At 61.1% G+C, this 15,332-nt stretch overlaps 1 protein-coding gene across 1 annotated transcript in view; it reads right to left on the bottom strand.

The window, feature by feature from the left end:
* The window catches only part of SMG6 (SMG6 nonsense mediated mRNA decay factor), a 52,505-nt gene extending 37,350 nt beyond the window's left edge, over positions 1-15,155 (bottom strand). Inside the window, 10 exon segments of the mRNA XM_087955609.1 lie at positions 2,890-3,011; positions 3,014-3,083; positions 3,148-3,258; positions 3,833-3,911; positions 4,749-4,855; positions 5,074-5,184; positions 5,431-5,617; positions 7,016-8,428; positions 8,430-8,586; positions 15,009-15,155. Coding sequence (XP_087811735.1) covers positions 2,890-3,011; positions 3,014-3,083; positions 3,148-3,258; positions 3,833-3,911; positions 4,749-4,855; positions 5,074-5,184; positions 5,431-5,617; positions 7,016-8,428; positions 8,430-8,586; positions 15,009-15,120 — 2,469 coding nt within the window. The 5' untranslated portion in view covers positions 15,121-15,155.
* Between the last annotated feature and the right edge of the window lie 177 nt (positions 15,156-15,332).

Here is a 15,332-nt window from a genome sequence, read left to right on the forward strand (position 1 = left end):
CCGGATCCACAGAGTTGGCGGCCCAACGGAATGGGGGAGCTCCCCCGGAAGGAAGACCCCCACCAGGCAACTGGAGCCTTTGAGATAATGTTAAACTTTATTCTAACGTTTGCCAGGGACGTTTCATTCCTTCAACGCTTCTGTCCCACCATTTCCTGGCCACACTGAGCGGTCTGAGAGTCCAAGCGCAGCCGCTGCTCAGGCAGGAACACCCCAAGCAACCCCCCCCATGAGCCCCCAACCTCCCCACGTGCGCTGGAGCTCAACTGCCCCCAACCTGTCCCGTCCTGCCCCCAAACACCTGGGCCCTGCTTCCGGGAGGGAGGGTGGGGGCTGGAACAGAAGCAGGATCTTGGTGGTCCCAGTTCTGCTGCTGAACCCCCCCCCCCACCGTGACCCCCACCCCCGAAACCGGCTTCGCTTCCTGAGCCTGGCTCCGTCCCTGTGCAGATGCCCCCAAAGGGGCTTTTCCCCCAAAGGCAGCTGGGCTGCCTGGATTCCCTCTGAAACCCTTTCGCTTCTTGGATGGGGAGCGGGACCTTCCCACAGGAAACCCCGAGAGGGTCCAGCTGCCATTTGGGGAACACACCCCTGAAGCCGCATTTCCCAAGCATCGTTTTGGGGGCCCCAATCCCCCACCAGGCCCCCCGCTCCCCCTGGAGACTGGGCCAGCAAAGACAGCAGTTCAAAGCCAGCAGGGCCGTGTGTCTGTGTGGGGGGACACAAAACACCCCAAGAGGGGAAAAAACCCTCGGGGCATAGCTGCCCTCTCCCCCTGGCCCCGGGGCCGGCTGCAGAGCTCCCCCCCGCCCCCCGGCGAGCGCCCTGCAGATGACTCAGCCCTTGCGTGACTCACCTGCCGGGCCGGCGCTGGGAACCTCCGGGCCTGGCTGCCCACAAGAGGAAGCGGCACCAGCCCACGGGCACTTCTGCAAAGCAGCCCAGCTCCCCCCAGCCCTGCCCTCGCCGTGACCCCGGGCGGAAGCTCTCTGCGGCCCAGGCCTGCTCTGGGGGACGGGCAAGGCAGAGCTCCGCCAGAGCCCCCAAAAACTGGGCTCCCCCTCAAGGAAGCTGGCGAGCAGCTGGCAGCCGAAGCCAAGCAGGGCCGCCCAGATGACGCCCCTGGGAGACCCTCCCCATGCCGAAGCCGAGGGGGTCCCCAGGGGCAGCAAGCAGGGGAGCAGGAGCAGGCTGGCAGGGAGAGGCCGGGAGCCTCGTCTTGTAGCCCTTCCCCACCCTGGGCACGGGGGCAGCTCCCACCATTCCCCAGCCAGTGGGGGATTCTGGGCCTGGACGCCCACCTGGCCAGAGGCGGCCCCAGGGCAGGAAAGGCGGGTCTGCTGGCCCCAGAGGCCGGGGAGGGGGGGGCTTGGGCGCTGGAGCCCCTGGAGGGGAAGGAGCCCCCCGGCGCCTAGTCCGGAGGGGGGCAGGGCAAGAAGCCCCTCCCCTCAGGGAGCTGGAAGCAGTGCTGGCTGCCAGGGGGCCGCAAGAGGTGCCCTCTGCAAGGGGAGGGGAGGGGAAGGGGGCCTGTGGGCCCTGGGTGCCCCTCCGCACGAGAGCCCCGCCTGTCCCCAGTCTCGCAGCCGGGAGAGGCCAGTCAAAGCCACCGAGGAGGGCTGCCAGGGGTCAGGAGGCGGCCAGGGAAAGCTTCTAGTCCTCATGAAAGCGGGGGAAGGGAGAGCCCTCTTGCCCAGGCCGCCTTGGGAAACGAACCGGCCCCTTTCCCACCGTGGCACCTTCACGTCGTGGCCCCCCCCCCCCCTTGCCTGGAAACCCTCCTGGGAACGTCACCCGCCTTGCGGGGGCAGCGAAAGGTCACCCGGGGGTGGGAGGGGGAGGGGGCTCCTGAGAGGCTGGAGTTTTGCGGTGGGGGGGGGAGCTTCCCGACAGCCCTTCCGTTCCCAGCAGGGGCTCCGGCAGGCCAGTGCGTGCCCCGTGTCACGTCCCCCAGCCGGGGTGGGAATGGGGCCTGTGGTTTCTGCCTCTAACCAGCCCCTTGAGCAGCCTGGCACCCGCCGCTTCCTCCAGCAACCCTCGCAGCCGGAAACGAAGCAGCTCACCTCCAGAGAAAGCAGCTCCCCCGGGGTGTGGGTGACCCAGTCCTGAAGGCCCCCGGGGGTCGGGCGGGGGGAGGGGGCAGCTGGCTCTGGCCCCAGGAGGGTTTCCAGGGACACCCACGGGGGCTGCTCCCCTGGCTCCTCTACAGAGAAGCCCCAACCGCTCGGGTCTCGGGAGGGGGCCACACCAAGGGGACTCCAGTGGGGCCCAGAAGCTTCCACCGTTGTCCCACCCCCAAAACCACGCTGGTGCCTCTGCTTTCTTCGCAGCAAACCCCCCCCCCCAACAACCCTGGGAGAGGCGCAGGGCCCCCATTAACCATGGTTTGTAGACTGAACCACCAAAGGGCAGGGCTCACCCGACTTCCTGGGGGCTTTTCCGGAAGTGGGAGGCCTCGGTGCCTTGGCTTCTTTTTCAGAAATCAAAACTTTGACAGTGGGGGGCTGGGTGGGTGTCCAGGCTGCTTGGAGACCAGGGGGCTTCCCCTCGGCCGACTGGGGATTTTGGGGTGGGAGTACCCTGGCCTTCGAGAGGCCAAGCTTGGACATCCCCCCCCCGGCCAGAGATGACAAAACTGCCCCCCGGAACTTAAAGGCGCTTCCAGGAAAGGCGGCTTGTGCCATTTACTCCCTTCCCGAGGCCTTCAGGGCTCCAGGGCACCAGGGAGCCCCCCGCATCCGGCCGTCCACGTAGGAGAAGGCAAGGCCTGCCCGACTGGCCCCCGGGGCCCCCTGCCCGCTGCCCCCAACCCAGAGCCGAAAGCCAGGGCTTTCCCCCATAGCAAGTGGAGCAGCGCCCCTGGTGGCCTTGTGAAGCACCGCACCCCCTCACCTCGCTGGGGCTGAGGCTGCTCAGGCCGCCGTCCTGCTGGGGGTCCCGGCTGGCCTCGTGGTCCTGGCCGGAGCGCGGGTGGGAGGGGTGGATCCAGAGCTCCAGGCGGGTGGCGTCATCCCGGAGGGCCGGAAAGCCGCCTTCTTGCTTCGTTGGCTGCACTCGGCGGGGCTCTTCTGCTCCAGCTGCTCTGCCTGTGGGGGCTGTGAGGACCTGGGGGGAGCCTAAGCAGGCCTGGCCAGCAGCCCCCGTACCCACCTTGCGCTTGGTCTCCTCAAAGAGGCTGGTCAGGCTCTCCTTGGCCGTCAGGATGGGGTTGCTGGCCGCCAGGCTGCGCATGTAGTAATACACAGCGTCCAGTTTCCTCCTCTGGGGGGACAGAGAGGGGGGGCGTCAGAGGGGGGGCAGCCAGACCCCCCCAGATGCACCGGCAGTCCTCGACTTATACCCGCTTCAATCAGTGGCCCTTCCAAGTTACAATGGCCCTGAAAAAAAGGGACTTATGACCATTTCTCACACTTACGACCATGGTCACACGACCCAAATCTAGGCGCTCAGCCACTGACTCGCACTTGAGACGGTCCCTGGGAATCACACGATCCCCTTTCGAGACCTTCTGCCCAGCAAAGTCAACGGAGCAGCTGGATTCACTTAGTGGCCGTGTCACTAACCTAACAAGCTGCAGGATTGGCTTCGCTGCCGCGAAAAGGCACCGAAAGAGGGCAAAAGTCGCCTAGCACTTGGCTCACTTTATTGCAAAAATAAATCCTGGGCTGAACTGTGGTCGTAAGTCAAGGATTCCCCGTTCCCTGAGGGTGGGGCCTGAGCCCCCCCAGCCCGGGTCCCAAGGGCACCTGGGGCCGAGGCCCCTGAGCCACCTGCAGCCACCCGAGCCGCGCACCCCCTGGCCCATCCGCCCTGGCTCCACCACCCCCCCGCTTACCGTGTAGACGGCCAGGAGAGCCAGCTGGTTGTAGGGCCGGCCGTTCTTGGGGGCGATGTGCTGGGCCTTCAGGTACCAGCTGGGGGAGAGAGAGACGGGGGGGAGCAGCTGGCAGGAGCCACCCTGAGGCCACCCATCCCTCCCTGAGGTCCTCGGCTGCTGCCTGGGCAAAGCTGAGCCCCCTCCCCCCTTCTTGCCCCGCAGCCTTGGCCTCCAGCTGGCCAGGACGGCCCTCCTTCAGGAGGGGAACCAAGCAGCACACACCCCCTTAGGCCTTTGCCCCACCCTCCGGTTCTTGCCCTGGCTGGGACCGGGCACTGCCTCGGGAGGGCTGCTCCTTTGCAGAAGGCTGGCCGGCTCCAGCCCCAGCTCCGCCCTTCCCCACGCTGCCCAGCCGCCCCAGCCGATCCCCTGGCACAGGTCAAGCCAAGGGGGACGGGGGCTCCTGGTGGCTGACCCTCCGCCTCTCGCTTGCCTAGAGCGGCTGCCCCCGGCCAGGCCCCTTCCCCTCCCCTGCCCCCCTCCCTGCCCTCTCCTGGGTGGGGTGAGCTAGCCTGGAAAAGCCAGGGGGGGCGTTTGTGCCCCCCTCCCTCTCGGATTCCAGGACTGTGGAACTGTTATGTCCCTGGGGGGGGGGGAGGGCAGCGAAGTGCAAAGGGTCTTCCAGCCTTCCTCCTGGGGGAGGGTCCCTCCCTCTCCTGAAGGGGAGGGCAGGCCGGGGGCTCCTTGCCCACCTTGCAGCAGCTCAGGCAAGGACCTTAAACGCTGGGCAGGTACATGCAGGGGAGCCTCGACCTACGACGACGAATCCCTTAACCGCTGTTCTGAACGAAGCGGCTTAACGGCCCCTCCTTGGCCAGCCTAGCTGTGCCCCTTGGGGACCCCCCCCCCCCACCCGCCCAGAGCCCTGCCCTACCTGCGGGCCTTGCCGTAGTTGGCCGTGTCGCTGCCTTGTTCGCGGTACCTGCAGATGTCGCCCTGGCAGATCAGGCTCCTCTGAGCACTAATGAGGGCGTATTTCACCTGGGGAGGGACGAGCAGGGAGCCAGCTTGGGGGGGGCTGGAAGACCCTTCCTCACGGAAGGCCGGGCCTGTCACCCCCCAACCCGGAAGGAGGGGCAGCCCCTGGGGAAACGTTTCCGGTGCCCGCAAAGTCCGCCCCCGCAGCCCCCATGGGTGCCCCCCTCCCCGGGACCGCCCCCTGCCCCCCGCCCCCTCCCTCTCGACCCCCTCCCTCTCACCGTCTTCCGCAGGGGCTTGCTGCGCACAGCCAGGCCGTCCATGTAGTCCTCCAGCTTGAACTGGTAGGTGACCTGCAGCTTGTGCAGGAGGCCATCGAAGAAGACGGTGCCCTGGAGGGGAAGAAGAGCCGCCGCAGGGCCACGGGGCAGAACCCCAGGGTTAACAGGGCCGGAAAGGGCCTCGGGAGGGCTTCTAGTCCAGCCCCACCCACCCCCACTCGAGCAGGAGAGACAGGAGAACTTTAAAACGTGTGGACTTTGATGCCCCGAAGTCCACAGGACTGAAAAGGCTGGGCCCCTTGACCTCTCCCCTTCCGGCCACGGAGCCTCCGCCCTGCCCCCCCCCCCGCCCCTCACCTCGTCCAGGACCTGGAGCAGCCTGGGCCGCATCTCCCCCGAGGGCGGCGGCTCCTTCAGCAGCTGCCGGAACTTCTCGATGACCTGGTAGAAGGCGTTCTTCCAGAGCAGCTGGTCCACGCTCTGCGCGTCGGCCGCCTCGATGTCCGTCAGCAGGCAGCGCTCGTACAGCTGCAGCATCTCCGCCCTGCAAGCGGAGCAGGGCCAGCCCCCTCAGAGGCAGCCGTGAGCCCCTTCGCCCCTCCCACGAGCACAGGGAGGGGAGGGCGGGCGGTGGGTTTTAAGAATCCAGGGTAGACGATAGGCCTCCACTCACGATGGTTCGTTTAGTGACCGTTCAAAGGTACAGGGCTTTTTGGCAGAACGAACCGTCGTAAGTGGAGGACTCTTGTACACCGTGGGTTCTGAAAAGCTATGGCATCTTTGTGGCTTGGGGGCCTGGCTAGGGGGAGGGGCCCAAGGGGAACGGGCCACCCGCAGCCTTTGGCCGAATGCCCGCCGGCCTGCCCAACGGGAGCTGCACCCAGCGCCATGCCCTCGCTCCGGCCCAGGTCCAAACAGGCCACGGCCGGGGGGGGGACGACATTGGGCTCAGAACTGGGCCCAGCTTCCCTCGGCTGCTGCAGTCCAAGCCTGGCTCCCCACAGCTCCCTTCTTGACTGCTGGCCGTCCTCAGCTTACGACCTTCCAGTTAGCGACTTCAAATTACGGCAACTCAGGACCCTCGAAGGGCCCCGAGGTTCCCCGGGATCCAACTCTGGCTGGCTTGGCAGGTCCCTGCTTGTTTCTCTGAATCTGCTGCCGATCTGGGGGTTCAGGTGACCTGGGGGCTCACGGGACCCCCCCCTCCTCTGATCTTCCGCCAAGCAGAGTCAACAGGGAAGCCGGGTTCACTTTATCACCATCTCACAACAACTGCGGTGCTTCACTGGACAACCGTGGCTAGGCAGGTCAGTAAAACGGGCAAAACTCACTTGACTGTCTCTCTTAGCAACAGGGAACCAGGGTTCAATTCCGGCCTTAAGCTGAGGACTACCTGCATTTAGATTGGGGGGGGGGGGGCTGAGACACCCACGTCTCAGAATATTCATGAACCGGCAGGGACACGGCAGCCAAGGGGAGCGGAAGGAGACGCGGGAAGTGGGCCAGGCGCCGGAGGGGCTGCTTGGGGTTCTGCCTGCAACTTTCGGCCAGGTGGGAAGAGCCGGCCTGGGCACCGGGCGCTGACTGAGGCGGTAGATGCATGGAGAGAAGTGAAGGGATCCCGCTGAGTCAGTCATTGGGGGGGGGGGGGCTTTCTGAATCTCTGCTGCAAACGCTAACAACACACCAGACACCCCGCCCCCCGCCCCGGCCTGTAAACCCCGGAGGGGCCATGTAACGTCCCCAAGGCTACGGAGGTTCACTGGCGCTCAGGGACCCCCGGAGAAACCGTGTCCCCATCCCCTCCGGACCCCGGCCCAGCCCTCCCCCTTTCCTCTTCTCCCCAGGCCAGGTCTCCCCCCTCAGTACCCCTCGGCTCCCTTGGGCAAGAGAGCCCCGGCACAGGTGCCCCCAGCAGAGCCGCCCGCTTCCCCCAGCCCACCTGAGGGCGGCCATCTTCTCCAGGCCCTCCGGACTCAGCCTGTCCCGCGACAGGAGGTTGCTCAGCTGCTGCTCCAGGTGCCCGGCCTCCCGCAGGGCCTTGCCCAGCTCTTGCTGCTGCTGGGGGCCCTTCTGCTGCTCCGTCTCGGGGCTCAGGCGCTCAGGGGGGAGGCTGCCGGGCCCCCCGCCCCCACAAGGCTCGGCCGGCTTGGGGTAGCCGGCGGGATAATAGGCCGCAGGGTAGACCTCGTTGCCGGTGCCCACCGGGTAGGGCAGGGGGTACCCCGCGTAAGGGTAGGGGGCCCCTCCGTAGTAATAGGGGTTGTCTGAGTTCTGGAAGCGGTAGTAGGGGGCCTGGGCCTGGCGGGGCTCCCCTCGAGGCACGGGGGGCCCCTCATCGTCCGTGTCCAGGAAATGCAGCTGGGCCCCGTGGCTCTTCAGCGCCGGCTTCTGGTCCGGGTTGTTGGGGTCCCAGAGCCGACGGGACGTGCCCCCCCGGCTCCAGCCACGAGGGCCTTTGCCGCTGCCAAAGAGGAGCCGGGCCCCTCCTCCATGGGGGGCTTCGGGGGACCCTATGCCACTGGGGGTCAGGTCCGTGTTGGCCGGCAGCACCAGGATGCCTCGGCCCCGGCTCTGGGGCTTCCCTTCCCCGGTGGCCCCGGAGGGCCTGCCGCCCTTTCGCCAGTCGGGCTGGGAGGCCGCGGAGCCCCTGAAGCCCCCCTGGGCTGCTCTGGGGTCCAGGCCCCGGCCAAGCCGGCCGTGCTCAGGGCCCCTCCTGGCCTCCGGGGCCTCCTCGGCCCTGTCCTCTTCCAGGGAGTCGGTGGAGGAGGCGGAGAGCTGCTTCTGTGGGCGGGGCCTGTCCGGGCCCTTCCTCCTCACCTCCGCCTCCCCATGGAGCCCCTCTGTGCTATTGTTGCTACCTGCCGAGCTGGTGCTGCAGGTGCGGTAGCGGCTCCGACGCTTGTCCGACCGGGAGTAGCGCTTGGGGGGGCTGCCCTTGCCCTGGCCCAGCTCATCACGGGCCCTCCGGGGCCGCTCGGCCCGCCGGCCCTTCTCCCCCCTTCCTGGCTTGGCCCCTTCCTGGCTCAGCTGCCCTCCGTCCTGGTCACCTGGCTTCCTGGGGCCGCTGCCGGCCCCCCCGGCCTCCTTCTCGGACTCCGCCCCCCTCTCCTCCTTCGGGGGCAGCTCCTCCTCTAACAGGGGGGCAGCCCCCGCCTCTCGGGGCGAGGCCTGCAGGCGTTTGCCGGGCTGGTAGATCTGCTGGTCGGGCTTCTTGGCCCGCCGGATGATGCGAGGGCACCAGTCTTCGGAGGGGGGGCCCCCACGGCCCTGCGAGGAGGAGCCGCCTTCCAGGAAGCCGTTGGGGGGCTGTCCTCCCCCGTCTTCGGGAGGGGACTGGGAGGGCAGGGCATCCTCCCCTGGGGCCCGGGTCCTCCTCCTTGGGGCCCTCCTTCCTCGGAAGCTCCTGCTTCGCGGGGCCAGGCTTGCTCCTCAGGCGGGAGAGGCCCGGCTTGTAGATCTCGAGGTCCGGACGCCGGTTGTCCTTACGATGCCGGGGCTCCTTCATGGTCTCTGCAGAAGGAGATGCGGAGGAGAGCAGGGTCACCCTGGAGCCTGGGTGGGTGGGTGTGGGGGGAGAAGAGTGGGGCTCCCCAGGCGGGGTGAGGGAGGAACCAAGCTGGGAGAGGCATCTCTGTCGTTAAGCAAAGCTGTCACTAAACGGGAGGCCATGTGGCTGGACTTTCCTTAGGCACTGGGATAACTAGCCAGGAGAGAGAGGGAGGGATCACACGACAGTCAGCAGGGAGACGGAGGAGGGCTGGGTGGGCCGTTGGGCGTCCGTCCCCCACTGCTGACCCTCCCCTTCCCCTGCAATCCCTGCACTCTGATAAACCCCCCAGGACAGGCACAGGACAAGGCGGGCTGGCTGTAGGGGCAGTCACATGACCGAGCAACGTTGCAAAGGTCATAAAGGTGAGCCCTGCTCATAAAGCATCTTTTTTTTTTAAAACTCCAGCACGGTCGTAACTTCGAACAGTTGCTGAATGAGGCAGTCAGAGATTGAGGTCTACCTCCAATAGCGTCTGATGGACTGAAGGCGTGACGTGACTTTAGGAATGCAAAAAGACAGGAAAGATGCCACCATAAAAAACTGCTCTTTAAAAAAGAAGTAAACGTATTAATTGAAACAACAGCCAGAAAATCAAAGATAAACCAGATATAAAGTTATGAAGAAATAAAAAGACACTTTTGCATTTCACTAAACACCTTTTGTCTGTGTGTGTGTGTGTGTGTGTGTGTGTCCGCATGTAACCAACATTGCAGATTCTATCATTCTGTATAGCCAGGGAGGGCCTGCTGAGAGCCCCTCTTTTTTACACAGATTTTTTTTTTTATATCTCCTGTTAAAATTTGGAAAGGAAAAAAGAAAAGAAAAAACAAGCAAACAACATCAAACTGTCATTAAAAAAGCCCTCCACGCTTACACTAAATAAGAAATGACAGATACATCATCAACACTAACGTTCAACACGAAAGTCCCCATTTGGGGGCCCGGCAGGAGGGCTTTTTCTGTGGGGCCTTCCCTGCTTTGGCATGGCTTGCCCCCCAAAGGGAAGAGCCCCCACTCTTGAGCCCTTCAGAAGGATGGGGACCATCTGGGAAGGCTTCTGTAGCCCCGGTCCCCTGGATTTGGGCCATGCATACCCCCTCCCTCCCTCCAGCCCCCGGAGCCCCACGGTGGCTCCTTCCAAGAGCCAGGACAGACCTCCTCCTGCTCCTCCTCCTGGGGAGCGCATCCTGTCCGTGGCTGAGGCCTCCCACCGCTCAGCTCCATGGGCCATGGCCAGTCTGTGGGTTGCAGCCCAGAAGACCCAGCCTGCCCCTGGAGAGCTGCCCCTGGTGGGCTGGCATCGGAACACTGGCAGAGGCTCCCGTGACGACCGGGCCGGGCCAGAAGGGCCACGGAACAGCCTGGCTTCCTGGGAGCCGGTGCAGCTTGGACAGTGGGGTTTGTGTGTGTGTGTGTGTGTGAGAGAGAGAGAGAGATGGGCATATCATGGTGCCCGTGTTCCTGCCTTCTGGAGTGACCCTCTGACTTAGGAATGGGTGAGGGGACACTCAAGAGGGCAGAAGCTTTGGGGTTTTTTTGCCCTCCTTTCTTCAATGCCTGCCCAGGGGACCCTGCTGCCTTCCCGGGGTCAGCTGATGGCCCAAGCGATGCCTGCCAGCCACACCCACCACGGTCCAGGCCTGTGGCGGACATGGCTCCACCCTCCCACAAAAGACCAAACTCCACACACACACACACACACACACACCCCCGTCGTGATGAGACTGGAGCCCCGGGGCAGCTCTGGGACTTGCTGGGACTTCCACCCTTCCAGCGGCCCCGTGCCCCTCCCCCGCCCTGGCTGGCAGTTCCTCCGCTCCGGACAGTTCTGCATGGGGGGGTCCCATCTCGGCTTCCTCTGAAAAGGAGGCCTCCAGTCAGCTCTCTTCTCCTTCGGCCCTTCTGGCTCCTAGCCCGGCCTTTGCCAGGAACGTCGGCCAGCATGAGGGCTCCCCTGCCCAGCCTCTCTGCCTTGGCCCACGAGGCTCCCCCTGCCCGCCTCTTTCTAGCCCCCAATGGCCTGCGATGGCTCCACCCCTGGGCTGCTGCTAGAGTGTCTGCTATCGACAGGAGGGGAAGGTTGTTTTTCTTCATTGAGAGCAGCTCCTCATTCTCCACTCAGCCCTTCTGTCCGGCAGCTTCAGGGTCTCCACTGCCTTGGGAAGACCACCCAGCCACCCTCCCCTTCGGTCAACAGGGTCTATTAATCAGGAAGAGTGATCCCCCCGCAATGCTAATTATGGCTATTATTAATTTTAAACCATGGGCCGAAGAGGAGAGGCCCCTGGCTTAGCTCTCTAGGAAATATCCTAGATAATGAGGACGTATCTAGGAATATCCCCGCTTCCCAGTATGATTTGATTGCTTATTTAGTCCCCTGTGACCATCACAAAGTGTTGTAGCTTATGATTCTTGAGGAATTTATTTTTTTTAATGTACATACGCACCAAAGACAAATTCCTTGTGTGTCCAACCACACTTGGCCAATAAAGAATTCTATTTGAAGGACCTTCGGTGTCGAGGGAATATATTTCGAATAGATTGTTGTTAGGGACCCAGGGAGCCCTCTGAGCTGGGATCCGGCTGAGACTCGTGGACTTCAACTCCCAGAAATCAATAGTCAACTAAGACTTGGGGAGTCCAACTCCCAGGGAGTTGAAGTCCACAAGTCTTACAGTGGCCAAAGTGGGGCAGCCCTGCTGTCAATGAACCAGAAAACACGGGCAGGTTAGATCCCTCCCGATCACCCCTTTGGCAGATCAAAGCGCTGACCACACCCGCAGCACTCTGGGCCCCTGACCAGGAACCATTTCTAGAGATTTCTAGAGAGAGGAGCTGTGTCTAGACAGCCGGGAGGGAGCGTCACATGAAGGGATGAGACGGAGGCCTGGTGCACAAGATGTAAAATGGAGCGGAACCAACAGGAAACAGAGAGCGAAATCACCCGTTTTGCATAGAGGTGGCTGGGGGGGGATTACCAGAAGGGCCCCACAGGAAAAGCCGAGAGGGCAAAGAGACCACAAAGACTGAGCTTAACCAAAATAGATTCCAAGGGTTAAAAGAAGGTCAACAAGGAGGAGGAGGAGGAGGCCAGCTCAGCATCCAGGAAGACAGAAAGACTCTAGCCTTCCACAAGAGCAGAAGCTCCGGATCGAAACCCAGCCGGAGTCCATGCCTGCCATCTTCAGTCTGCTTGCTTCCCTGGCATCCTGCCCAAAAGTGCAGGGGAGGGGGGGGAGATTGGGGAAGGGGGCAGTGGGCATGGGAAGGAAAAGGGCAGTGTGTGTGTGTGTGTGTGTGTGTGTGACAGGAACCAGAGGTGTCAATCTGGAATAAACCTGCCGATCAAGGACGAAGGAGCGTGAGAACGGATGGGGCGAAACCCCACCAAAGAGATACCGAAACCTCAAAGCTGCTGCCAAAAGCCCCAACCCGAATGCTGTTGTGCCCCGATGGGCTGGTGGTCCAAGGGGGAAAGGCCTGGGAAAGGGGTGGGGGGTGGGGAATGCAAGCTGTCAAGCTGGACGTTCAGCTCCAGCTTTGAGTAGGTTCTTCTTACTGCCTGAACTGAGTCCAAGGGAGCCAACGGAGTAGAGGGGGGTTTTCTTTCCAAAGGAACCAAGTCAGGAGCCACAGCATCAAAACTTCAACCTAACAATAATTTAAGCGCACATGCAGCCCAACTCCCAGTGATTCAGGTGATGTATAAATTTAATTTATATTTTATTGGTATCCTACATTAGATTTAAAAATAATTGAAGGCGGCGAACATATTTGACACATGAGACGTCTGGAAGGAAACCTCCAAGCTCAGAGGAGCACCAAGGACCCCCCTTTTCAACCCCATTGATATCCAAGGCAGCTTCCTCCTTCGGCCACAAGAGCCCTGGGCTGGGCTGACAGAGTAACTTAATGACCGTGCCAAGAGAGGTCCTAAAATGGGTCAAAACTTCCTTAACAACTGTCTTGTTAGCAACAGAAATGTTGGGGCTCAACTGTGGTCATTAAGTGGAGGACTAGTTGTCACCACCTAGCTCTTCCCCCCTCCTGGGCCATGGGCCAAGACCGCGGATGAGCCCATGGTGGTTCTGAGCAGGTTTGCTCGCTGGGGTGATCCTCCTCTTTGGTTACAGGGGCTCTTTGGACTCGCTTAGTTTTTAACTTCCATCCGGTGTATTTCCACAGCCACAAATTGTGAGTGGGGTAGTTTTGCAAACCCCTTCCCCAAACCCATGCCTGTTCCAAGAGGTCTTCCTGTGGTTCTGGACCAAAATGGGACGGAGGAGCAAGCGGGTGGCCTCAAGATTCAGCTTTGGGTCTTATACATTAACGAGTGACCGAGACGAAAAGGTAAGAGGTTTGCTGATCACAGTTAGCAATTATGCAAAACTGGGTTAAATAATAATATTCAAGAGGATTAGAAAAATCAAGATAACTGGGCAAAAAACTAACAAAATAAGATGTAACATTCAGATTTAGAGTTCTGAATGCAGAGATAAGATGTGACCTGGTGGTGACGTATTAGATGTGAAAATGATGCCGAAACTGTAGTTGATAAACTGAATGTGAGTCAAGAGCTTCTCAAAGGGCAAATAGAATTCTAAGTATATCAAGAGTCAATTCCAGGTACATCAAAATGTCAATCCCAGGTACATCAAATACACAATTCCAGTTACCTTAAAACAGAATTTCAGGTACAATAAAGACACAATCCCAGGTACATCAAAGTGTGGTAGTCAAACTATAAGAACCAACTGTCTATGGAGAGTCATCCAGGCCATGGTTGTCCCAAATGTGCTTTTTCAAGAGGCAATTTTAATAAACCAGAAAGTCTTGCAAAAGCACCTTTGGGACCAAAAGAACCAGGTGTTCCATTCGATGTATCCTTGGTTCAGATCCCACCTCAACACAGGGCTTGATTCTTGGCATACAACAAGAAACTCAAAGAAATTGAGATATGGAGACTCTGGAAAGAGTGCAGAGAAGAGCAACCAAGATGATTAGGGGACTGGAGGCAAAAACATATAAAGAACAGTTGCTGGAACTGGGTATGTCTACTCTGATGAAAAGAAGGACTAGGGGGGACATGATAGCAGTCTTCCAATATCTCAGGGGCTGCCACAAAGAAGAGGGGGCCAATCTATTCTCCAAAGCACCTGAGGGCAGGACAAGAAGCAACGGGTGGAAACTAATCAAGGAAAGAAGCAACTTAGAACTAAGGAGGAATTTCCTGACAGAACAATTAACCAGTGGAACCACTTGCCTCCAGAAGTTGCGAATGCTCCAACACTGGAAGTTTTAAAGAAGAGATTGGATCACCATTTGTCTTAAGTGGTGTAGGGTTTCCTGCTTAAGCAGAGGGTTGGACTAGAACAGGGATGGCTTGCTCAGGAATTCTGGGAGTTGAAGTCCATAATTCATAAAAGGGCCATAGTTGCCCACCCCTGGACTAGAAGACCTCCAAGGTCCCTTCCAAATCTTTTATTCCATTCTATTCTAAATGAGCACAGGTACCCAGAAAGGCAACACTGATTATTAGGATATGAGATGCTGAAGGTACCAAAAGGAGATTTTGTACGTGGACATGTGTGACAACACACAACTTTTCAACTATTTGAGGATTGTCACACTTTCTCTACTCTCTCTCTCTCTCTGTCTCCTAAAGATGCAGCTCAAAATAATAGTTCCAGGAAGCAGCTTCAGCAAAAGGCCAGGAAAGATTCCGGAGATCAGCACCAACCAGGAGGGACTGGAGGTGGAAGGGGGGGGGGCTCCCCTTCGTCAGAGGGCCAGCCCCTCCCTCCACCCCAAATACTTCGATGCTCATATTACTATTTATTATTTCAACTTCAAGGCTGTCCAGCTCCACAAATTACAAGGAGAAAGAAACAGCAAATGTACCAAGAGACCAGCTAGAGCAGGGAAGGGGGTTTCTTTCCACCCTTGGCCACTTCAATGGGGAATTCTGGGAGTTGAAGTCCCCGGGTCTTAAAGCGGCCAACGGTGGACCCCCCCCCAGCCCAGGACCTGAGAGGGAAACCAGGTTTAGACAGATAGAAAGGAGACCCAGAGGGGGCGTGGGGGGGCAGTCGCCGCCCCTCCATCTGACTTCTTCGCAAGGGGTGGGGGCAAAAGGAGGACTTCCGGGAGGCCCCCCATGGCGGAAGTCCCCGGGTCCCCTTAACGGACCGGCAAGGCATTGTGGGAACTGTTGTCCGGCCCAGACCGAGAGGAGGGAAGGAGCGCGCAGGCGCGGAGCGCGCGCAGGTGTTCAAGGAGGAGGGAGGGGGCACCAGCGCGCCACGCCCCCCACCCCCGTTACACACTGCTCTGAGCCGCCAACCAACTAACCAACCCATCCGCCCGCCCGCCGCGCCCTCACCTGGGCCGCCCCTCCCGTGCGTCGCCGCCGCCTCCGCTTCCGCCGTGGCCAAGATCCCCCGCCGGAGCTCCGCCGCCGAAACGCGGACCCTCTCCAGACCCGCCGACGCCATCTTGGCTCGCCGACGCCAAGGAAACAAACGGTGGACGGTAGCCGAGCGCGGACAAACCGGCCCCGAGTGCCTCAGCGCGCATGCGTCAGCCAGAGGGGCGGGGCTTGGCGCGAGGCCGCCCCACCCGCGGATCGTTGCCGTGGGAAGCGGGGCGGCCGAGCAAGCGAGGGCAGCAGCAGCTCCGGGCCGAGCCTTGATCTCTGATGTGATGT

The sequence above is a fragment of the Notechis scutatus genome, chromosome 1, assembly GCF_049901735.1.
Source record: "Notechis scutatus isolate UNSWTSFEM ecotype Mainland chromosome 1, rNotScu1.2, whole genome shotgun sequence".
Taxonomy (NCBI): domain Eukaryota; kingdom Metazoa; phylum Chordata; class Lepidosauria; order Squamata; family Elapidae; genus Notechis; species Notechis scutatus.